The 25135-nt window shown below is 41.0% G+C and overlaps 1 protein-coding gene across 1 annotated transcript in view; it reads left to right on the top strand.

Moving 5' to 3' along the window:
* The first annotated feature begins 206 nt into the window (after positions 1 to 206).
* The window catches only part of swap70b (switching B cell complex subunit SWAP70b), an 86363-nt gene continuing 61434 nt past the window's right edge, over positions 207 to 25135 (top strand). Inside the window, exons 1-3 of the mRNA XM_084334404.1 lie at positions 207 to 320; positions 1469 to 1609; positions 17933 to 18106. Coding sequence (XP_084190530.1) covers positions 225 to 320; positions 1469 to 1609; positions 17933 to 18106 — 411 coding nt within the window. The 5' untranslated portion in view covers positions 207 to 224. The remainder of the gene's footprint in view (positions 321 to 1468; positions 1610 to 17932; positions 18107 to 25135) is intronic.

The following is a 25135-nucleotide window of genomic DNA, read 5'->3' as shown; positions in this document are numbered from 1 at the left end:
GTTACTTAGTAACTACTAACTATAGTTACTTACTGGCATCACTGCTCACGACCTCCTCGCTGAGTGGTGCTGCAGCCCAATAGTATCATCGTGATGCCAGACAGACGCACCATGGACACAGTTGTCTGACAGCGCGTCACGTGACTGCGCTGCTATTGTTGTGTCCCTGTGAGGGAAGTGTTCCCAGAGACGCACAGTTACAGCAAGAGAGAGAGGCTGTAATCATGGCTCTACGGGACGAACTTCTCAAGTCTATATGGCACGCTTTCACAGCCTTGGACGTCGACAAAAGCGGGAAAGTGTCCAAATCACAATTGAAGGTATGGTGTAGAACTATAGTCTACTTTTTTTTTTATTTAATCAAAAACTGCGCCGTTTGTTTCCTTGTTTATATCACCTTGATTGATTGATTGATTGATTGATTGAAAACTTGATTAACAGATTGCAGAATGGGTACAGTACAGTACAGCTCAATACATACAATTGTTAAGAGGATGCAGACCAGAGAAAGACTTTCGTCTTGTTTACATCAGGGTCCCCCACCTTCCACACAAGCAGGACCTGCCGTGGCCAAGCAGGACATTCTTTGTACATTTTGAGCTCAACTTCGTCTTCTAGACCTTAATTTAAAATCCAAACCCGACCTGTTAAAAATGAATGCATCATCTTGAAAAGTTCCGATGGTTGACAGTGAAGAATAGCTCCATGATGATGAGTCTGACAGATTCCCGAACATTATCAACAGACGCGCGCACCTGTCTTCTATCGATGGACGCGCGCACTGATTTACCATAATCATGAGAATAACGTTTATTTCAAATCATGGGCGAGGGCGACTGCATAGCAACACTTACGAAATACAAAGTACTTTGACAATCGTATATTTAACGATTGTGGTTTTAAATGGTAGCATATGGCTCTGACTCACTTCAGTCATTTGCAAATAGAACAGTTGGATTGCATCAATAAAAAATGGTTAGTTCCATCAATTTGCCGATAATCTTGCTGGTGTTGTCCCAGTTTAATCTGTTCTATGATGATTGGTCATCTTCGACCTCTGTTGGTCATTTACAAGATTTACAAGTATCCCTGGTGTCAATAAGTTATAACTAGGCTATTAATATAACCAGAGTTTATAGGAAAAGTTAAGTCTGGAGGACAGTGAGCCTTTGCCCATTTCTTTCAAAACAATGTAACTTTGCATGTTTCTCACGTGAAATGGTTTGTTTGGGAGGGAAAACAAGTTTGCCAGTAGTACTTACTATACTTGCTAGCAGTACATACATGTTTACTAATAGTATAGGGTGAACTGAGGGCAAACCTTAGTTTAAGGTGAGCAGCACCCGTCCTAGTTGCAGATGTTTGCACAGCAGTTCACCTCTTTGTCAGTGACTTTATTCACTGTGAAGACTGACGGTACGACCAGTCATCTGTCCGCCAGTGTGATCAGCAGCGTGTTGCGTTGCAGGTGCTGTCCCATAACCTGTGCACAGTGATGAAGATCCCACATGACCCTGTCGCCCTGGAGGAGCACTTCAAGGATGATGACGAGGGCCCCGTCTCAAACCAGGGCTACATGCCCTACCTGAACAAGTTCATTCTGGACAAGGTCAGTAGCCAACAACCCTGATTCCTTCAAAGCACACCATAGGAGTAGGATGGGGGATAATTCAATATCATAATTTATCGCCTTTCAAGGGGATCATATTGTAATGGAATCCTGATATTGTCATAGACAATTCTGTTGTATAAATTAATAATAACAAGCACATATTAACAACATGATTGATGCACCGGCTTGCGGCTTTTCTTTGCCCCTTGTAGGACATAGGGCTAGGGGTTCGAAATGATGAACTTACCTTTTAATATGAAGTGGAACATTTTCGAGAGTCTAAAAGTCAAGTGATTGTTTTGTAGTTATGCCTGTGGTAGGTAGAGCCTATCCGAGGACATTATGAATTCGGTAGCGTGTGTGTGTGTGTGTGTGTGTGTGTGTGTGTGTGGGGGGGGGGGGGGGTAGTATGTGCAATATCTCACAAATTATAGGGGTAGTCAGCCTGTTCTTTGGTGCAGAAAGTTACAGAAGTACAAGGATGAGCGTGTGGGAATGTTTCACATCGGTCAATGGGACGTTTTTCGGGGGAATTAATTTTCCGCATTCTCCATTGACTTTCATGTAGTCCTTTGTGTAGTTGTGGTACACCTTTTTACTGCCAGAAGGCAACAACAATGGCTTCAAATGCTGCCACAGAGACTACTGCAGGGGGTCAGCATAGAGACAGTACTATACTACAAACAGTTGGCTAGCAAGAGTAACAGAGAAAGTTGGCCACTCCCTCCATCCCAGCATGCTTTGCGGTTGCAGCTAAATGTGTGGTTCTAGTTGTTTTATAAGATGTCAAATAAGTGTTGCAAATGTTATGATTGTGTGGTTTATTGTCTCTTTCCATGTTATAGTGTGTTTAAACCCAGTTACAGTTACTTTTGTGTTTTAACCGTGAGTGTGAATGTTATTTGAAATTACCACCTCAATTTCAATGTAATAAGGTTTGCTGATGTCTGGTTGGACAGTCAGAGTATTGGTTTGGAACATTTGCAGTTTGAAAAGTCACCTATATTTTCACTATTTTCTCAGCAACTGAGCGGGTAAACAGATTTCACCATTGAAATCTAAATCATAACAAGCTACTGTTTCTGTTTCACGCTTGAGAATTTTTTTTCTCCTTCATTTAACCAGGATAATCACGTTGATATTTCCACCTCTTTTTCAAGTGCATCCCTGGCCAAGAAGACAGTATACAGAAAGTGTTCACATATAGAACAACATTAAAACAAACACAAATAAAAACAAGATAGTGAGAGAGCACACAAATACTACGAAAATAGAGAACATTTCTTCATTAAAACATGATCACTCCATGGCAAGAAGGTGTCCAATTTCTAAAGGGGAACTATTTTACTATTTCTTTCACTATTTGGGCTCTTTTACACAATTCCTGTGAGTCTATGGAACACCTCTGTAAGTTTTTTTTTTTTTTTAAATCATTGTTTTGTATTTCTAATCAAGTCCTCAAAAACAGCATTTTTCTACCTCAAGACCTTAAGCCGTTTTGAGGCTGGGCTCCAACCACTGTGTGGCCTGGTGCCAACTGCCACATCAACTGCCACATTATTATGCAGCTGAGAAACCTCTGACATCACAGATATGCACATTTTCAGATGACTCAGTTCAGTGACGGTGAATATTGTGAGAGGAGAATTGGAAGAATGCGCCAATATGAGAATTAGAGACATAGATCCTATTAATATAAGTCCACATAGCTAGGAAACAATGCTAAACACTGAAAAAGGCCATTTATAAGATAGTTCCCCTTTAAAATGGTCTATTCCAATGAGGGACTCTAGCTTCAAATCAAAAGGCCATAAGAGACGACATAAAACCTGTGATCTTGATACATCCATCATTCTACTGGGTTCAACTTGGACGGCCACACAAGGCCATGTGTTGATCAATGACAGACTCCATTCTGTTCTTTGTCCTCATATCGGTGGTGGTGATGTCACATGGCTTCACTGAATGGAGTTTGGTGATAATTGTGCCAAAGTGTCATGTTGTCATAAAGACATTCCACTTGTGTTGTCATGAAAGGCAATGAATCCCATTGTCATGATCCCAACTTGGAGCTCCTCCTTGAGATGTTACCATGACAACAAGTCTGGAATTCTATTGTGATTCCATTCTATTCTATTGTTAATGTCATTGTCAGCTGTGACATTTCCCCGCATTAATATCAATGGCTTGTGATCTTGGCTTGTGTCATTTTGGTTTTTTTCCGCGGATATCGTCAGAACTTGTGTCATCTTTGGGGATTTCCACCGAGTTACAAGTTACACGTTAAGCAATCCAGACCAAGGTGTCGTCTGGCATCTCTTGTGTCTCACGCCTCGCGGATTATTGCCTCATTCCACACATCCTTTTTTTGCGTGGCATTGACTGCGTCTCCTCAAGGGCTTTCCTCGAGTGATTCGAAGAGGTTTCAGGAACAGAGACATGACGTCACTGGCAAAAATAAAAACGTTACAGACCCCCCTTCCGCCCGTTCTAGTATAGAGGTAATAGAGAGAGCCTGGGCGTTGGTTAAGGCTTGGCGTTGGTTAAGCCCCCCACCCCCCAAGGAAACTCCACCCTGCTCCAGAGAGGTATGTGTGTGTGTGTGTGTGTGTGTGTGTGTGTGTGTGTGTGTGTGTGTGTGTGTGTGCGCGTGTGTGTGTGTGTGTGTGTGTGTGTGTGTGTGTGTGTGTGTGTGTGTGTGTGTGTGTGTGTGTGTGTGTGCGTGCGTGCGTGTGATGTGTATATGGGTATGTGTCACTCACATCCTCCCTGATTCATTCCATTAGTCAGTTACAGTAAGTCAGCGGTGGGAAATAATGACCATTACTGCCAGTTCATTACAATCGTCACCAAGGGAACCTGCGTTGCTAACAAACGTCTATCATTCAAGGTTGATATAGTCATGACCTAACAAATACGCAGAGGTACAGTACAAAAATATCCTACTCTAGTAAAAGTACAATTACTGGTGAGAAAGTCTATTCTATCTAATCTATATATATATAAATGCAGCCATTTTATCTAAGTAAAAAGTGACTCATTGGAAATTTGCTCAGAGTAAGAGTTACTGCGTTATTATCTCTAATTGGGGGGGGGGGGGGGGGGGGGGGGTGATAGTAGATGATAGGATAATATAAAGTAAAAATGTGGTTACAAAATAAAGTAACAAAGTAGAGCATGATTCAACGTGACCACATAGGGTCAATAATGTTCACAAGCTCACTATCTGGCAAACTAAACTAGACTTTCCTCTACAGACAGTTTGTTTTAAGTTATAAAATATATAATATACAATATTTTCTTTTCTTATTATGCAATTTCCTACAGTTCAGACTTCCCTCCCAAGACTGCATAGTGACGCTTTAAAATGCTGAGGTCACAGGAATTTTCTAACCTCAATAAGGGGCCATCCGACACAGGTCACAGGTTCGAAACTCCTACAGCTCACGTTGAATCAGACTGACGAACAGAAAGACTTAAGACTTCGGACACTGCACTTTCTGGCTATGTAGTCAGAGTATAACATTCCGCCGAAGCAACTGACCTTGTAGCATCCTGGAATGCTTTGTGTTGATTGGGAGGAGGCTCTGATGTCAGGAGAGGAAAAAAGGAACGAGGCAACCAGAACAGAACAGAAACACAGAGAGACCAGTGATGAAATAGTTTAAAGATTTCAAAGGTTTGACCCCCTGTTTCTGAAATGTCGAAGGCCACAGGGGTTGTTGTCTAGGCCAGGCTACTACAAGCAATTGTTTAAGTAATTGATTTATCCAACGATTAAACGATTAAACTAAACGATTCATTTTCCATATACTAGGTGCTTTGGATAATTTAACTGCCACAAATGAAATGTGTCAAAGCACAGATGCAGTAACTTTTAATCAAGAATCTTTTGTAATCGATTTATTCAATTCTCTCGATTAATCGTGACACCCCTCTTTCAGACAAGGAGGCAGATGTATTTTTAGTTCTATAAGCCCATGTGTTTTGTCAGTTAGGTGATTCAGATACTGTGTTTTGTCAGTTAGGTGATTCAGATTCTGTGTCCATGTGACGTCACAATGCAGCGTTGTCCTTTTCTTTTTCTGTGGCATAACTTTAATGGGGACGTTTTTTGCATCTCCGTCTTTAACCACAGCGAGGAGCAATGACGATGTTTATTCTTCCTCACTCTTAAGCTACGTCAACAACAACATTCCTGAGTCAATAGAAATCCGTCCAGTGAGGCGACGGGATGGAGGAGACGAGGCTTGTGACCTCCTCCTGCCAGTGAATTCTAATGAACATGTGTCGCTGGAGGGAATGGAGGCCTCGGCGCTGCAGGAGCCACGACAAGGCCCTCATTGTTGATGAGCTGCAGAGAGAGAGAGAGAGAGAGAGAGAGAGAGAGAGAGAGAGAGAGAGAGAGAGAGAGAGAGAGAGAGAGAGAGAGAGAGAGAGGGAGAGGGAGGGAGAGAGAGAGAGAGAGAGAGAAAGAGAGAGAGAGAGGGAGTGGATTGTCTACAATGTGTTTACTGGCTGCTGTGTCGTTGACTCATTCAAAAGCACAGCTCCAGGAATAGTAAGCTGATATTCAAGGTCAGCCACCTGCTTCTTTATGTTATTATTTTGTTTCTGGAACTGGAAATCATTGTTTCACGTCGCAGTGTCAAGCCACATTGCTCTGTTAATGACGGAGAAAAGAAACGTGACTTTCATCTCCCATCAATTGAAAATAGTCATAGGTATTGCTCTTTATTTGCTAATGATCGTGCATTCATTCTTTAATATACTGGAGGTTGGACACACGCAAAATGTTTTTTAAGAAATGGATAAGCCACTTCCGAATCGATAGAATTGTAAGTTAATTAACTCTGAGTTCATGCAATTTGCTCAAGACGGTTAGTTCAAACAGTTACAATTATTTTAAGGAAGAGTAAAAGTAACATCTTCAAAAACGTATGGATGGAGCGGCTGGGTGGCGCAGCGGAGATTGTGCTCGGAGTCGTCACCAACGCAAGAGACTCCGGTCTCGAATCCGGTGTCAGCATTGCCTCCGGCTTGGGCCGGCCGTCATACTGACTCAATTGGCAGAGTCAGCGGGTGGAAGTCGATGGGTGGTAATCTGGACGTTGTGGACAGCGACTCCTACAGGTCGGTCGGGGGACGCCTGCACAGCAGAGACAGGAAATGGCGGGGGTAGTGTGAGCCTCCCACACGTTACACCTCGCCACTGAGAGTCCGCGCTGGCAGGTGAAAAGATGCGACAGGCTGCCTCCTTGTGTACCGGAGGGGACACGTGATGCAAGGCTTCTATCCTCCCTACAACCGACCAGTGGGGGGCATATGCAAGCAACGTTCAATACAGGATAGGGGAAAATTGGAAACACGAAATTGGGATGGGAGAAAAATAGAAAATAAGGAGAAAAGGTGAATAAAAAAAAAACATATGGATGGGGAGTACCGCTACACTTTTGCTCTGAAGTACGGTATTCCTGAGCTCTAGGTCTAGGTCAGGGCTATTCAACTGGCGGCCCGCGGGATGATTCTGACCGGCCCGCCAAAGATTACATGATAATAATTTTTTTTTTTTTTTTTTTTTTTTTTTAACTTTTTTCTTTTCATGTCAACGTTAACACGCACAATTGAGCCAAAAGTCACTCAATTAATGACAGATTTCATTGATAAATTGAGGGAAAACTTTGCAAGTCGATTTGATGAATTTGACATGTCCAGAGAATTGATGCATTTTGTGAGCAACCCATTTGCCAATGTAGCTGCTATTTCCACAAAAGGACAAGAGTTCCTTGCATCACTTCACATTGATGAAGGTCTCCTGCAACTTGAAATAATTGACATGCAAGCATCATCTGCTCTGAAGCAGGCACTTGAGAATGAATCCACCACAACATTTTGGATAAAGTGTATTCATGTCAAGACATTCCCCAAAATAAAAACGCTGGTTTCTCTCACATGAATGCCATTAAAACAAGCAACCATGCCTCCTTGACAAATGAGCATTTGCATCACTGTTTGCGGGTAGCCCTCACTTCCTATGAACCCTCTTTCTCTGCCATTGCCCAGTCAAAAAAGTGCAATCGCTCTCATTAGATGTGTGTATGTAGGCTAGGCCTGTCTGCCCCCCACCCCCCTGATGTTTGAGAGTTAAGAATCGACAATAAGTGCTAATAAGATGCTGTGATTTGCTGTTGTTGCACAGACATGAAGCACTTTTTCATAAGCTCAGCTGCACTATAAATGTGTTTTTTTGTTCAAGTGTTGATGTTAGAATGTTGTTTGTTTTTTATTTTATTTTTATATTGAAATGTTGAAGAGGAGATGTTGCAGTTGTTGCACAGTCATAAATGAAGCACTTTTTGCAGGAGATGTTGCAGATGTGGCACATAAATGAAGCACTTTTTTTGAAAAGTATACTACTTTTGCAATGTAGTTAAATAAAAGTTGTGAAAATGTGGTTGCGTGTTGTGTCAAGTGTACATATATTCATAGCACGGGGAGGCGCCGTGGCAGTCCGGCCCCTGGCCCCTTGGGTTTCTGACAATGTGGCCCCCTGAACAATTTAGTTGAATAGCCCTGGTCTAGGTGGTCACTAGGTACTAGCAGGCACTTCACGCTCGGCACCTGTCCTCCTGAACCCTCCGCTCCCACCTGAAAAGTATCCAATTCACCAAGGGGCCACCATTACAAGGTTTCAACCTCATTACATACTATAGGCAGGGTTTCTATATAAGAAGGGTTTTGGTCACAGATGCAGAAGTAAACAACCACTGGAGCGCTGACTGGGACCAGCATTCTAAACCTTTCATTCACTTAAATAGAATCCTGGTCCCTGCGCTGCCATGGCGCTGTCAATGTCTAGACCTTTTTTTCATAAGGACCTTGGGTCTAGAAAAGTTCAGTCTTGATCAGTTTTTAAACAATATTTGTATTGGATTTTACTGCACACATGTCAGTCATATTTACATTGTCATCAATTACGTTGAGAGTTCCTTTTCTCCACAAACATAAACAAATACTCCGTCCACCCACCCCCTTATCTCTCTCTTAACATCTCCCTCATCTTTAAGTCCATAGTATAATCATATAAAAATTATACGTATACATTCAATGGTACCTTTAACAAAATATAACATACAAGTAAAAATAAAAAAATTACTTACAACACCTTTATTAACCGCCATTCTCTTCCGGGGTCAACCGCTATAGACCACCGGAGCGCAGGGGACAAAACAAACAAACGCACCAACCCCCCAAACCCTGCACGCGCAGAGATCAGTAAACATTTATTCAAGGCCCTTAGTCAGAACCAAGTGATGGTAACCACCTCCTGATCTGTGATGGTGTAGACAGTTTCAACTTGACAAAAACAAAATGTAAAGCAGCGTTCTAGAACGGGTTACACTTGACTTCCTGTCAGTTGTTGATATTAGCCACTGACCTATATATGAGGATATTAGCACTGCAACAGGAAATCAACTGTAATCCAAGCCGTCTTCCTCTAGCTAGTACCGTGTACTGCTGTTTATGTCACGGGGTGGTGGTGTACGTTAGGACCCAAATAGCAGACAAGTGGAGACGGCAGCAAGTCCAAGGGTTTTAATGACACAAGACTAAATAACAGAACAAGGAACAAAACTAACCAAACAAAACCTCTCAGTGACAACTAGAAGAAGGGAAAAAGTAAACACAAACACAAACTCTAAGTACTAACATGGGGAACACTTACTTGGAAACATGGAACTTGAAACATAGACAGAGTAGTAGAGACAATGAACCGACACAGAGAACAGGCAACAAGGAACTGAAACATAATGATTTAAAAATACTGTAAATCCGATAGTCTTACTGCAAAAGCGGGCCATCCGGAGCCTTTATAAGGCTGGTTATTACTATGACCACACAAATCCACTGTTTATAAAGTCTCATGTTATGAAATTTAATGATTTGGTTTATTATAAAATTATGCAAATAATGTACAGAGCTAAAGCAAAGTTACTCCCGGACGGTGTGCAAAGGTTTTTTTCAATACATGAAAGAAAATATGATTCAAGAGACATTTGTAAATTTACTGTTCAAAAAGCTAAGAAAGGGATTAAAAGGAGATGTATTTCTATTGTTGGGGTTAACGTGTGGATAAAAAATAGGGAAACAAGTCCAGGCACGCACTCCAGGTTTTTCAAATTTATTGGCAGCCTGGTTAACTTGTGGAACAATGCTGATATACAAGAATGAGTCATTCACTTTTGGTTTTTAAGAAAATGGTTTGTATAGCTATTTTTGAAGATTACAAATGTGAATAATTCTTTTTTTGTTATTTTCTTTTTTAGAATACTGTTTTGGACTCTTAATTTTGTTAAGAATATAGGACAGGCATGTATAAGCATTATGCTTCAGTCTGTACCTTTTCAGTCACTACCAAATCAAAGATTGTGGAATGATTGTGCATATTGTATTGTGTGTGATGACTGAATAAAACGACTACTACTACTGCTACTACTGCTACTACTACTACTACTACTACTACTACTACTACTACTACTACTACTACTACTACTACTACTACTACTACTACTACTACTACTACTAAATACACAAGAACAAACGAGAAACACCTGGGATGATTACAACTGGAGACACCTGGGAGCAGTGGCGAATCCTTGTGGAAGCCAACGGAAGCCATGCCTCCCTATAAATTTCATATCAAATTATGAAATATGAAATATGAAAAAAAAATAAAAAATTAAAATATATTATTTTTTTTATATAGTTTACATTCATTTTCATCTGTGCATCTGTGTTTTTTTTTTTTTTTTTTTTTTTTTTTTTTTTTAAATGTCTCCCTCTTCTCCTTATCACTCCCTCTAACACACTGTCAGACTGTGCTCACTACTGCAGCTAGTATAGGAGAGAAGCAGTGGGTAGGTCTCTTTCTCCAGGCTTCCAGCATTATAGAGTGAGTCCAAACTCCAAATCCGATCCTAGCCAATCAGATTCGAGCTGACTGCCACTGGGCCACACCCTAAAAGTTTAAAACGGAGCTGGGAGGAAGACGTTCAGCATAATATTCCACCTGGAGGCGGGGCAGGTGCCATATTTTCCCCTCTGCACTCTGAACATTGTATTAACCCGTAACTGTTCCCACGGGCCGAATATTGCCCCGATCCTCGCGAGATTAAATCCACGGGGACCTCTCGGCGTGCCGAAGCTTTTCCTAAATCACTTCCATCATCGAAAACGAGGGGAAAAGGTCGGCTCGCGACCCTGAAAATGTCGCGTGATTTTAAAAACGCTGTATTAAGTGAGCCTATTATGGGATCCACGCGAGCTTTCTATCGTGGAAACATCTGGGCGTCCCGCAACTTTTACTGATTCACATGTAGCCCCTAAAATGCTTAGAAAAGGAAAACAGAAAGCGTGGAATAAACTCGCCGAAACGGAAAAGTGTCCCACGGGCGCGCCGTGATTCCGATCCGCGTGAAAATATTCACGGCCATAGAGGAGACCGTGGGACACCTTTTTGCAACCGAATATGTGTCTCGAATTTGCTCCCACGCGGCGCGCAAAATCGCGCAAGGAAAAATCGGACCAAAAATTAACCAATGCTCCAGCAGTATTAATGACCCTGATGTAAACAAGACAAACGTCTTTCTCTGGTCTGCATCCCCTTATACAATTGTGTGTGAATGAATGAATGAATGAAAACTTTATTAACAGATTGCAGAATGGGTACAGTACAGTACAGCTCAATACATACAATTGTTAAGGGGATGCAGACCAGAGAAAGACTTTCGTCTTGTTTACATCAGGGTCCCCCATTTTCAATTCATCGTAAATGTGTATTGAGCCGTACTGTATTGTACCCATTCTGCAATCTGTTAAATAAATAAAAATAACGTTTGACTGGCCGCCGAGCCATACTGTAGTGTACATGGTGACTGCTTGACTTAAAAAAAAAAAAAAAATTATTAATAAAAATATTGAATAATTTTTTTTTTAATAATATTTTTTTGGCTTCCCCTGTTATTTTACCCACGCGACGCCACTGCCTGGGAGGGGAAACGGACTGACTACAAGAACTACAAGAAACAACACCAGGAACTACAACTATGGACGACAAGACAAACACCATACACTGGGACAAAACAAGTAGATTACAGACACTAAACTGAGAACCTAATAACCGACAGTAACTACAAAAACTAAGACTAAACAGATAACCTAATACAAGACAAGAAGAGTAACACAAGACAAGACAAAAAGAGTAAACACTAGACCAGGGGTCAGCAACCTTTACTATCAAAAGAGCCACTTTTCCCCCCTCCCACAAAATAAAATGCTCAGGGAGCCGCACAACCTATTTACCCTTAAAATGAAGATAACACAGTGTATAACGTTTTATATATCCCCAAGCATACCCCACATTTAGCATAAAACGCCTGACAATTGCATACCCAAAGTAATTTGCGATTTATTATACTTTATACTTATAGCACACAGTTTGTTGCATTACTGGGATTATAAAGCAACAAAAAAAAGATTTTTTTTGACTTTTTATTGCTGTTTTTACCTGTTATAACAAAGGAAAACCTCAAACTCTTATGAAGAGGAGAGAAAATTCTGGCTGTGTAGACCTATTTTTAAATAAAACACAGAAGAGGAGACAAAACACTGGTGTCTGTGTAGACCGACTTTGAAATAAAACCCTGAACTATTCAGGTATATTTGAGTCCTTCCCTTATTTGTGGAACATTTATAAAATAAAAAGTAGTCTACTTTGAAAAAAGACTACCATGTGTAGACCTACTTTGAAATAAAACACAGAAAAGGATCTGTAGACCTGGAAAATCTATAAAATAAAAAGTAAATTTTTCGTTGTTTGCAAATTTTGCACCACATAGCAAATTAATCTATCCACGCTGAATTAAACCCTCTATTTTCCTCAGACTTTCCTTTTTTTGGATTTATCCATGGTTATCTTACTGGTGGGTCGGAAACTCAAGATTAGCCACTTGCAGACGGCAGGGAGAGGCGCAGGGTGTGACGTACTGTATATTTTTGTTGATGAAATATTTTTGTTGACTAAATATTTTAGTTGATGAAATATTTTTTCATTTCAGTGTCACAGTATGACACCGATCTCCAAAATAAGAGAACAAAAAAGAGGTATATGATGGGTGATATATATTGGGTGATATATATTTAATATAATGCTGTTTGGTATATGATGGGTGATATATATTATTAATATAATGCTGTTTGGTATATGATGGGTGATATATATTAATATAATGCTGTTTGGTATATGATGGGTGATATATATTATTAATATAATGCTGTTTGGTATATGATGGGTGATATATATTAACATAATGCTGTTTGGTATATGATGGGTGATATATATTATTAATATAATGCTGTTTGGTATATGATGGGTGATATATATTAACATAATGCTGTTTGGTATATGATGGGTGATATATATTAACATAATGCTGTTTGGTATATGATGGGTGATATATATTAACATAATGCTGTTTGGTATATGATGGGTGATATATATTAACATAATGCTGTTTGGTATATGATGGGTGATATATATATTTAACATAATGCTGTTTGGTATATGATGGGTGATATATATTTAATATAATGCTGTTTGGTATATGATGGGTGATATATATTTAATATAATGCTGTTTGGTATATGATGGGTGATATATATTATCTCTCTTGTCCCCTCCTCTCTCTCTCTCTCTCTCTCTCTCTCTCTCTCTCTCTCTCTCTCTCTCGCTCTCTCTCTCTCTCTCTCTCTCTCTCTCTCACACACACACACACACTTTGAGTCAGAAACAAACATAGTATCAATGAGAGTATAAATAATACACCTGAGTGAAGTCTAGTAATGATGGGTGATATATATTAACATAATGCTGTTTGGTATATGATGGGTGATATATTAACATAATGCTGTTTGGTATATGATGGGTGATATATATATTTAACATAATGCTGTTTGGTATATGATGGGTGATATATATTTAATATAATGCTGTTTGGTATATGATGGGTGATATATATTTAATATAATGCTGTTTGGTATATGATGGGTGATATATATTAACATAATGCTGTTTGGTATATGATGGGTGATATATATTATTAATATAATGCTGTTTGGTATATGATGGGTGATATATATTAACATAATGCTGTTTGGATGGGTGATATATATTTAATATAATGCTGTTTGGTATATGATGGGTGATATATATTAACATAATGCTGTTTGGTATATGATGGGTGATATATATTTAATATAATGCTGTTTGGTATATGATGGGTGATATATATTAATATAATGCTGTTTGGTATATGATGGGTGATATATATTAATATAGTGCTGTTTTGTATATGATGGGTGATATATATTATTAACATAATGCTGTTTTGTATATGATGGGTGATATATATTTAATATAATGCTGTTTGGTATATGATGGGTGATATATATTAACATAATGCTGTTTGGTATATCGGGCGACAGGGCTCGGGAGGTAGAGCAGTCGTCTGGTAATCCGGAGGTTCCTGGTTCGATTCCCGCTCCTCCCAGACAGCGTGTCGAAGTGTCCTTGAGCAAGACACTTAACCCCTAACTGCTCCCGATGAATAGGTTGGCACCTTGCATGGTTGTGTGTGAATGTGTGAAATGGGTCAAATGTGAGGAACAAATTGTAAAGCGCTTTGGATAAAAGCACTATATAAATGCACCATTAGGTTGTTAGAATAATTGTCTTTCCAGTCAGAATGTCCTGCTTGTTTTTGATGAGTATGAATGTTGTGGTGGGTAGGAGTTGTTTGTACCTTTAATTTAATTTACGGTTATTGTAACTCACCTTTTTCCGATGCAATGCACAGAGAATTCACATTATTCAGAGAAACTCTTATTTTCGAATTCTTTTAGAATCATTGGTAAACAAACGTAGTGCTGAAAATATACACTTTGACTGGTGTTTTGACAGGGTTAGGGTCTTTACTCTTGGCTACATTTGAAAAAGAAACACAACGTTAATTAATACGGTCTGTATTGATCTATTTATGACGAGGACAGCAGGGTCCCCCAATCCTACAGCTTAACAGATAACTTTCAAGGGTTTCCCTCCCTTTCTGCTGGGGGGGGGGGGGGGGGGGTCACTTTCTTCTTTTCACTCACTTCTTGTCAGTTCTGATGAATTTATGTCATCTTCCATAAACATACACCATTGTTTTGTTGTTTTGAGAGCAGGCAGATCAATTCCCTTAGTTTTCTCCCTCATTAAAACAGTAATACAAAGGCTGACAGGGAGACATTGTAGGGTGGACACAGGAGAGAGATTCGACCCAAGGCTAGCAGATAGGCTGCCAGATTTGGTAGACTAAAGGCTGGTTTATGCTAGGGAGCTCAACACATTATGTTGCGGACACTGTCATATATACCGTATGATTGGATGAAATGACAACCTGGTCATACTATACACTAGTGGTGGTTTTACTGCAAGTTTCAAGTTCAAGTTTCTTTATTAGTTGCCATACAGAAGTACAGAATACTTTTATACAAAATGCTTTCTGTTACGCTCCAGAGACTGTGCTAGACAAAAATAGATACGTATAAAATAAGTATAGCAAGTATAAAATAGAAGTCAAGTACGTAGACAAAAGTGTTCAGCATATACATATATACAATGCTCAATGCAGAGTAGAAGTAACTGAGTTACCATACAATATACTATACAGTGCAAAGCAGAAATGGGATGAGGTACAATTTACAGTAAGGTGTAATGAGGTATGGGTTGTAGTGCAAATTCTTTACCAATAAATATAAAGTGTGTTTAGGTGTTCTAAAGTGGTTAAAGTGGGTGCTGCAGTGAGTTGTTTGTTTAAAGTGAGTGTGTGCGTGTGGATGTGTGTGCTGTGAGTGCATTTGATGGTTGTTACATAGTGTTATTGTTCGTTGAGCATCCTGATGGCCTGGGGATAGAAGCTTCTTCTGAGTCTCTCTGTGCTTGCCATGAGACTCCGGTATCGCTTGCCTGACCGCAGCAGTTCAAAGGGGCAGTTGTTTGGGTGGCTGGAGTCTTGATAATTCTCTTAGCCTTACCCATGCACCGCTTGTTGTAAATGTCCTGGAGAGCGGGAAGCCCCCCTCCAATTGTGCGTTCGGCTGAACGGGCCACTCTCTGTAGTCTGCTACGCTCTTGTGCGGTGCTATTCCCAAACCAGGAGGTGATATTGCCAGTCAGGATGCTCTCTATTGTGCATGAGTAGAAGTTCTTAAGGATCTTCTGACTGACTTGGAACTTCCTTAGGCGCCTGAGGAAGTAGAGGCGTTGCCGTGCCTTCTTCACAACACTGTCAATGTGTGTGGTCCATGTCAAGTCCTCGGATATGTGGACTCCGAGGTACTTAAAACTGTTCACTCTCTCAACCGGTGCCCCGTCGATGCTGAGGGGGCTGTAGTCCCTGACCCCCGACCTCCTGAAGTCCACAATCATCTCTTTTGTTTTGCTGACGTTCAGGGAGAGGCTGTTCTCTTGACACCATCCCGCTAGAACCTTGACCTCCTCCAGGTAGGCCCTCTCGTCGTTTGCAGAGATCAGGCCCACCACTACTGTGTCGTCAGCAAATTTGATGATTGTGTTGTTGTTCCGCTGTGCCACACAGTCATGTGTATACAGGGAGTAGAGGAGGGGACTCAGAACACAGCCCTGGGGGGCCCCTATGTTGAGAGTGATGGATGAGTGCAGCTGACATTTGTATACATAGAGGAGACACAGAAGACATATTGACAGAGCAAATAAACTGAAACAATCATGAGCTTGGTGTTGACAGAGACGACAGAAAGCTTCCGCCGAAGCAGAAATTATAAGCTATCCCCTAACAGTGTCCGTTAAAACATAATTTGCTGTGCCAGTCACAGACGCAACCCCCTCGACCAGTGGCGGAAGAAGTACACAGTTCCTTTACCCAGAAGTAAACTCTGTAAAAGTAAAAATCCTCCATTCAAATTCTACTTAAGTAAAAGTAGAGAAGTATTTGCTATTGAATGTACTTGAGTATCTAAAGTAAAAGCATTCTACATGACATTTGGATGCTTGGGAGCATTCAATCATCTAACCATTGACCTCTATAGGTTGTGTTAATGTGGCATGTGGTCCAGTTACGCTGCTCTGATTACGTCCTCTTGGTGTTGGCAGGCTTCAAATGTGAAAGTAGATCATCTTCATAAATTTTTGATTGATTGATTGATTGAAAACTTTATTAACAGATTGCAGAATGGGTACAATACAGTACAGCTCAATACACACAATTGTTAAGGGGATGCAGACCAGAGAAAGACTTTCGTCTTGTTTACACCAGGGTCCCCCATTTTCAATTCATCAGGACATATATGACATACATGACATACAGATAGTCAGTACTGCTACATCTATACATTTATGACATACCAGATTTGCAAATACAGTACTGTTTGTGATACAGAAGGAGTCAAGAAAAGGGAGTATATACATTTGACGTAGAAACTGTACATTGGAGGTGGGTGGGGGGGGGGGGGGGGGGGGCACATTGTATAAACAAGCAAAACTGTACATTGAGGGGGGGGGGGGGGGGACTCTGTACAAACAAACAAAATTGTACATGTTTACTATGCAAAATCCTTTTCTTCAAAGTAACTAGTAACTGATGGGTTCAGATAAATGTAGTGGAGTAAAAAGTACAATATTTCCTTTGAAATGTAGTGGAGTAAAAGTATGAAGTTACCTAAAATGAAAATACTCACGTAAAGTACAAGTAGCTCGGAATTGTACTTAAGTACAGTACTTGCAGTAAAAATACTTACTTTCCACTAGGGGTGGGAATCGCCAGAGACCTCACGATACGATACTATCGCGATACTTGCGTCACGATACGATAGTGAGTATTGCGATATTAATATTGCGATTTAAAAAAAAAAATAGAAATTTCAAATTTAATTTATTACCTTTTTCAACTGCAAAGTAAAACTTTGTCAACATGTTTTATCTAATAAAATAAAGTTCAGTCTGTTCATCTCACTTCAATAATTTTTATTGCAGAACATGGTATTTTCTCAAGCAGACAGATGTTGTAAACACACTGTAATCTGTGTTGCATGTACCTGACAAACTGAACTGTTTGTATTACAGTCATATTCCAACTTAACTGAATGCACATGTGTGTGTGTGTGGACTCAATTTCCCCCCCCACCCCTACTTTCCACCACTGGCCTCCATAAATGTCCTCACCGGTTCTTCTCGTCCGCCGACAGGTGAAGGACATCTTCGACCGCCAGGACTTCAACAGGATGTGCTGGACCCTGTGCGCCAGGAAGAACCTGGACCGCAGCCACCTGCTCATCTCCGACGACGACGCCTTCAAGATATGGTGCATCTTCAACTTCCTGTCCGAGGACAAGTACCCGCTGGCCATGGTCACAGAGGAGGTGAGGGTACACAGCGCCACGCAGACCCGGTTCAGTGTGAGCCTGTTAAAGTGAATGTTTTAACCGTTTTAAAAAGACATACATCATACACTAGGGAAGATAGTCCCTTAACCTGTTGAGCTGTAGGATTGGGGGACCCTGCTGTCCTCGTCGTAAATAGATCAATACAGACCGTATTAATTAATGTTGTGTTTCTTTTTCAAATGTAGCCAAGAGTAAAGACCCTAACCCAAACAGCAGTCAAAGTGTATATTTTCAGCACTACGTTTGTTTACCAATGATTCTAAAATAATTTGAATAAAGAGTTTCTCTGAATAATGTGAATTCTCTGTGCATTGCATCAGAAAAAGGTGCGTTACAATAACCGTAAATTAAATAAGAAACTAAATTGAGAAGGACAATAACTAGATAGAAATAACCACTGAATTCTACCCATAAAAAACTATTATAATAACACATTAATTGAAATTAAAGGGGCAGTTCACTGCAAAAACTAAAACAATCAAAATAGTTTTGCACATGTTCATTTAGTTTGACAGTTATTGAGAGTCAATGAGTTTGAATATGGCCACCAGTGATGTCATCAGAGGACATTGAATATTTGTGTTGTGTTAATTACAGCTCAATGGAAGAATTGATAAAAAAATAACTACATCATCTACATAATTTCATCAAGCTGTAAATTAACACAAGGCCAGGATTCAGTGTCCTCTGATGACACCCGGAAGGAAGTAAACGCTGTTTTTCTCTTGTGGCTATCGACATCTCTGCCTAATATTTATATTTGATTCTTGGATTTTGGATATCAGATTGTTGCACGGTTATGACCCCAGCCTGGACTGATATCAGATTGTTGCACGGTTATGACCCCAGCCTGCACGGTTATGACCCCAGCCTGCACGGTTATGACCCCAGCCTGGACGGTTATGACCCCAGCCTGGACGGTTATGACCCCAGCCTGCACGGTTATGACCCCAGCCTGGACTCTGGTTATGACCCCAGCCTGGACGGTTATGACCCCAGCCTGGACGGTTATGACCCCAGCCTGGACGGTTATGACCCCAGCCTGCACGGTTATGACCCCAGCCTGCACGGTTATGACCCCAGCCTGCACGGTTATGACCCCAGCCTGCACGGTTATGACCCCAGCCTGGACGGTTATGACCCCAGCCTGGACGGTTATGACCCCAGCCTGGACGGTTATGACCCCAGCCTGGACGGTTATGACCCCAGCCTGGACGGTTATGACCCCAGCCTGGACTGATATCAGATTGTTGCACGGTTATGACCCCAGCCTGGACGGTTATGACCCCAGCCTGGACGGTTATGACCCCAGCCTGCACGGTTATGACCCCAGCCTGCACGGTTATGACCCCAGCCTGGTTATGACCCCAGCCTGGACGGTTATGACCCCAGCCTGGACTGCGACTCTGATTTTGGACTTTGATTGCCGCTGATCGGCTTGTTAGCTGGCGGCTAGCTGGTTAGCTCCTTCGCCTATAGCCTACTACTAACACGGTAACGTTTACCTGTTGGTGATGCCGTCTCCTATCTCCTCCCCCTCCTGTGCAGGCAGGCTGTATTATCAGCAGTAAGAGAATATCTGAGTTTGAGAGGAGAATATTAATATTAAGGACAACAAGGGAGTTGGAGGGTCGGCAGGACGAGGGGCATCCATTCCTCTTTTCTCTGCCCATCGGCACCTTGGACCATGTGTTAGCCTGCATGAGGGTCAAGTAGCACCTTGGACCATGTGTTAGCCTGCATGAGGGTCAAGTAGCACCTTGGACCATGTGTTAGCCTGCATGAGGGTCAAGTAGCCCAGAGTCTTAAAACCTACCTCCTCTACATCTCTCTCCCTCACCAACAAATGTAATGGCTGCACCCTCCATCCGATTACATGAATTCACCTGTACTCTTCTACTTTCAATTCCTGCCACTAAGCTCTTCAAAACCTGATTATGTAGCCAATGTATACCAGCCTTGAGACTAGTCTTACAGCTTGACATAATATGCCTCACCATCTCTGAACACAGTGGACACGACAACGTCCCCATCTACCCAATGTTTTATGTTCTGTGGTGATGGCAGCACATCATAAGTAGCTCCTATTAGGAATTGTATATGATTTTTCTCCATACTCCACAGATCCTTCCAGCTAATCTTGCTCCTCTCTACACTTTCCCAGTTCATCCACTGTCCCTGCTTAGCCTGGGCCACAACCTTTGTACACCTCACTACTTCCTCTTGTCGCCATACCTGCTCCACTACCAGCTTCCTCCTTTCTGTGGGACCTGCTTTACTCCATACTGGCTTCTCCGATCTGAGCCCTAGCGATCTGAGCCCTGGCCCTAGTCTCCCCACCTACCACCCATTTTGAGGCTCTAATAATTACTTCTATCGCTATTGTGAATTCTAGTGGGGAAATAGTACACCCTTCCATAATGCCTATCTCTAGTCTCTGCCATGCTGTTGTAAAATCTGTAGTACTAAAACACATTATTATATCTTGGAAGTATGCTTTTACAATCACCCCCGGCACTCTAAAGAAGTCAAACACACTCCAAATAAGGCTATGCAGTAGCGCACCAAATGCATTTGCCAGGTCTAAAAATACCACACGTAAATCTCTTTTCTCCATCTTGGCTGATTGATTCTGGTGCCACATCATGCTTGTGTATTCTATGCATCTGGAAAACCCTGGGGTTCTTGCTTTCTGCACTGTGATGTCTATTAAACAATTCCTTTCTAGGTAGTTTGATAAATCTTACCTTCTACATTCAGGAGGGATATGGTCTGAAACCATTCTCTTGACTGTCATTCTCATTTGTATGCGTGTAACGGAGGTACCGCGAGTATATCCACAGTCACGACGGACTTCAAGTGTTGTGAAGTGACTGTGTACGTTAGCGGTACTGCAAGTTAAACTCACTCCCCCTTAAAAGGCATCCAGACACGTTACTAAGAAGTGAATTCACCTCTTGGTATAGTGGTCTGCGTTGTTGCCCGCGGCGCGGGAGCCCGGGGTTCGAGACTCACTCGGGGCAATCCCTTAACAGGGGTCGGACTTTAACACAACGCAGAGATGGCAGGACGAGAGCGGCTACATGCGGATGATACTATTGTGTACTGTATCGCTGACACTGTTCAGTTGGCCACTGAGAACTTGCAGCTTTCTTTTAATGTTCTTCAGGAAGCTTTTATATATTTTTTATTAGTCCTCAATGCTAGTAAAACAAAATTGATGTGGTTCTCCAGAGCCAGAAATGTTTATTATGATGAAGTACATATACAGTATCTACCGTACGCTGTTCTAACATTGAGAGTCACTGAGTAAATATATCTTAGCGTTTAGCTCGATGAGAGATTTTCATTTAAGTTCCATGTGGATATTCTTGCTTCCAAGCTGCGACAGAAAATTGGCTCCCTGTACAGAAATGGATCCAGCTTTCCCGTGATTAGTAGAAAGATGATTGTTGAAGTTGTTTTCTTTTGGACTATGGTGATGTGATTTATAGGCATGCTGTGGTTGGACTCTGTCTATCATTCTGCCCTCAGATTTATGGTGACAGGTATCATACAGACCACTGTGTCCTTTATATAAATGGTTGGATGGCCTTCTCTGGTTTAAAGGCGTAACTATCATTGGTATTTGTTTATTTTTAAAGCCCTTATTGGTAAACGTCCCCCTTACATCACAACACTGTTGGAATGGAATCTTGGAACCTATTCTACATGTTCAAATGACTGGTTGGTTCATAAAGTTCCTCAAGTTTGCTCTGAACTAGGAACAACTGGGGGAAAATGCCCCACTCTGGAGCTGAAGGTTCTTCCTTCTTTAGCTGCATTTAAAAGTATGCTCTCCAACCACTGTGTCTAATGATTTTCTATTGTTTATTCTTATTTATTGTGCCTATATGTATGAAAGTGCTGATAAACTGTGTATTTTTTTGTAAGCTTGACATCACTGTAAATTAGGGTAACCACAGTGTCTTACGAGTTGAAATAAAAGGTTCATAGTTACCGGTACTCATTAACTCTTAATAACTGTCAAACTAAATGAATGTGTGCAAAACAGTTTAGAGCTTTGGGATGTGTGTGAGATTATGTGCAAAATAAATCAGCATTGTTTTTCGGCAAAGTGCCTCTTTAAGCTGAAATGAATACTTACAATGTTTTAAGTACCCCTTGATATTTATTAAGAGGTATGTGCATAGATTAAAGCATATTTAAGTCATTTTAAAGAGATTTTAAAGAGACTGTTCCCTAGTGATACAACAACAGAGATTCCGCATACTTGACGGAGGTTGTGTCAGCAGAACAGAAACAGAGAGCTCCAACGTGCCACCTCCTTCACTCAGAGTTAAAGGTAGAATCTGTAATGGCATCAAACCGTGACCTCTAGGCAAAAGCTTGGTATTGCACTTTGTTTAGTAACTTATTATAGTGTGGATTTCTCTAGACCTCTCTTGGCAGAGTCCTGAGGTGTGGCCAGCTATAGCAACCCCTCCCCTATTCCCCATCAACTCCAACCCAAGTGCAGTACCAAGCAGGGCTCTTTTGTCAGGAGGACAGCATTACAGATTCTACCTTTAAAACACCCAAGAATCAAGAATCAAGAGGTTTATTTGTCACATACATACCAGGGCATACAGTGAAATGCGGGTGGTCTTGCCCGCATTTATTGTGCAAAATACAATAATAAAATAGAATAAAATAGGCATAGAAAAAAATAAAATAGATAAGACACAAGATATGCATGGTAAAAAAAAAACATATAGGTTTCTGAGAAACTGGTTCTTATATACACTACTATACAATATACAATTTACAATGTTAACTCTTAATTTATCAAAACTATACAGTACCTCCTTCTTTTAAAGTGTTTCTAAGATTCTATTTTTTAAAGTGACATTTTGTTTAAAGTGATTTAAAAAAAAAAATGCGGTTGCCACATGAGTGGTGTGTGTGTGTCTGTGTGTGCTCATGTGTATTTGTGAGTGGAGAGTTCAGTGTTCAGTGTTCTGATGGCCTGGGGGAAGAAGCTGAGTCGGAGTCTCTCTGTTCTTGCAGCGTGTGACCGTAGGCGCTTGCCTGACCGCAGCAGCTTAAACAGGCTGTTGTTGGGGTGGTGAGGGTCTTTCATTATTCTGCAGGCTCTGGATTTGCACCTCTTGTTATATAAGACCTGCAGGGGTGAATGAATGAATGAATGAAAACTTTATTTAACAGATTGCAGAATGGGTACAATACAGTACGGCTCAATACACACAATTGTTAAGGGGATGCAGACCTGAGTATATACATATGATGGGGATTTGATTTGATTTGATTTGATTTTATTAGGGATCCCCATTAGCTGGTGCGATAGCAACCAGCTAGTCTTCCTGGGGTCCACACACAAAAAAAACACAAAAACAATCACCATTGCAAAAAAACAAAATTATTAAAAGTCAGTACACACAATGCATAATGAACCTACTGTAACAATTAATATAGCTAAAATTACATTAGTGTAAAACAAAAACAAAAAACCACTTTACAGTGTTAAAAACAATTTAAAAACAATTTAAGATTCTTTTTAAAAGTGAATCTACTGTAAATGCAGCAGAGGTTCCGAGGCAGGCCATTCCACAGAGTTAATGCTCTAAAAATAAAAGATCTCCCCAGAGCGCTGGTTCTAGGACCTGGCAATTCAAGCTGCCCACTACTGGAACCTCTAGTGTAATGCTCGTGCACAGTATTACTAAAAACAATCTGATTATGAATAAAAACAGGAGTCTTACTGCTCATGACCAACTTGAACAGCACAAGTATATTAAAAGACAATCTATTTTCAACGTTAAGCCAAGAGAGGCGGGCATGCATACGGCTCACATTAGACCTTAGTGAGCAGCCCAGTACCAACCGTGCTGCCCTGTTCTGGACCACCTGGAGCTTCCTGAGGTCACCACTGGCAGCAGATGACCACATCGCAGAGCAATAGTCAAGATGACATAAAACTAAACTTTGCACTATCTGACATAAAAGGGGACGGGCAACAAAAGAAGCACATTTCCTGGAAATACCAATGGCTCTTCCCATTTTTAAAACAATATAATTAATATGCTGAGACCAAGACAGAGTGCAATCCAGCATCACTCCAAGGAGTTTAGTACTTTCAACTTGTTGAACTGCTGAATTACACAAGTTTAAATGAAGCTTTGGATTTGTAGATAACCTGTGCCTTGTTCCCAGCACAATACATTTAGTCTTGGAGATATTAAGGACAAGTCTATTACATACTACCCAGTCATGCACAACTTTAAGTTCTCTACTCAAAACTTCATTAAGTACATTGCATGATGGTGCCGCGTAATACAATGTTGAATCATCTGCATAAAGAACTGTTGTAGCACATTTGGTAGCCCAAGATAGGTCATTCGTAAATACAGAGAAGAGCAAAGGTCCTAGGCAACTTCCTTGCGGCACGCCACACTCTAGACCTCTGCTACTGGACAGGCTGCCATTTAGATACACCTTCTGTGATCTAGAGGACAAATAACTTAGTATCCACTTTAAAGCAGAAGAGTTAAAACCATAACATTTAAGTTTATCAACCAGTAGAGAATGGTCCAGCACATCAAATGCAGCACTAAAATCTAACAGCACAGCTCCCACCAACATAGAGTTATCTATAGCTTTAAGCCAGTCATCAGTCATCTGTATCAAGGCAGTAGAAGTAGAGTGACCAGCTCTATAGGCATGTTGAGAATCTGTTGCAAGCTTGTTTGAAACAAAATACTCTTGAATTTGTGAATGCACCAACTTTTCCATGATTTTACTCAAGACAGGTAAAATACTTATAGGTCTAGAATTTCCCTCATTAAAAGCAGATTTGGTATCCTTAGGTAAAGGAAAAACCTTAGCCTCCTTCCACATCTTTGGAAATGGGAGGGGACTGTACTTTAGGAGGTGGTGGGTGGGTGGGTGGGAGGGAGAGAAATATACATACGGCGGGGAGGGAATATATATACGGTGGGGAGGAGA

Source organism: Notolepis coatsorum (genome assembly GCF_963971535.1).
Source record: "Notolepis coatsorum genome assembly, chromosome: 18".
Lineage (NCBI taxonomy): Eukaryota > Metazoa > Chordata > Actinopteri > Aulopiformes > Paralepididae > Notolepis > Notolepis coatsorum.
The sequence above is the reverse complement of the archived record's forward strand: the minus strand, read 5'-3'. Positions and strand labels throughout refer to the sequence as shown.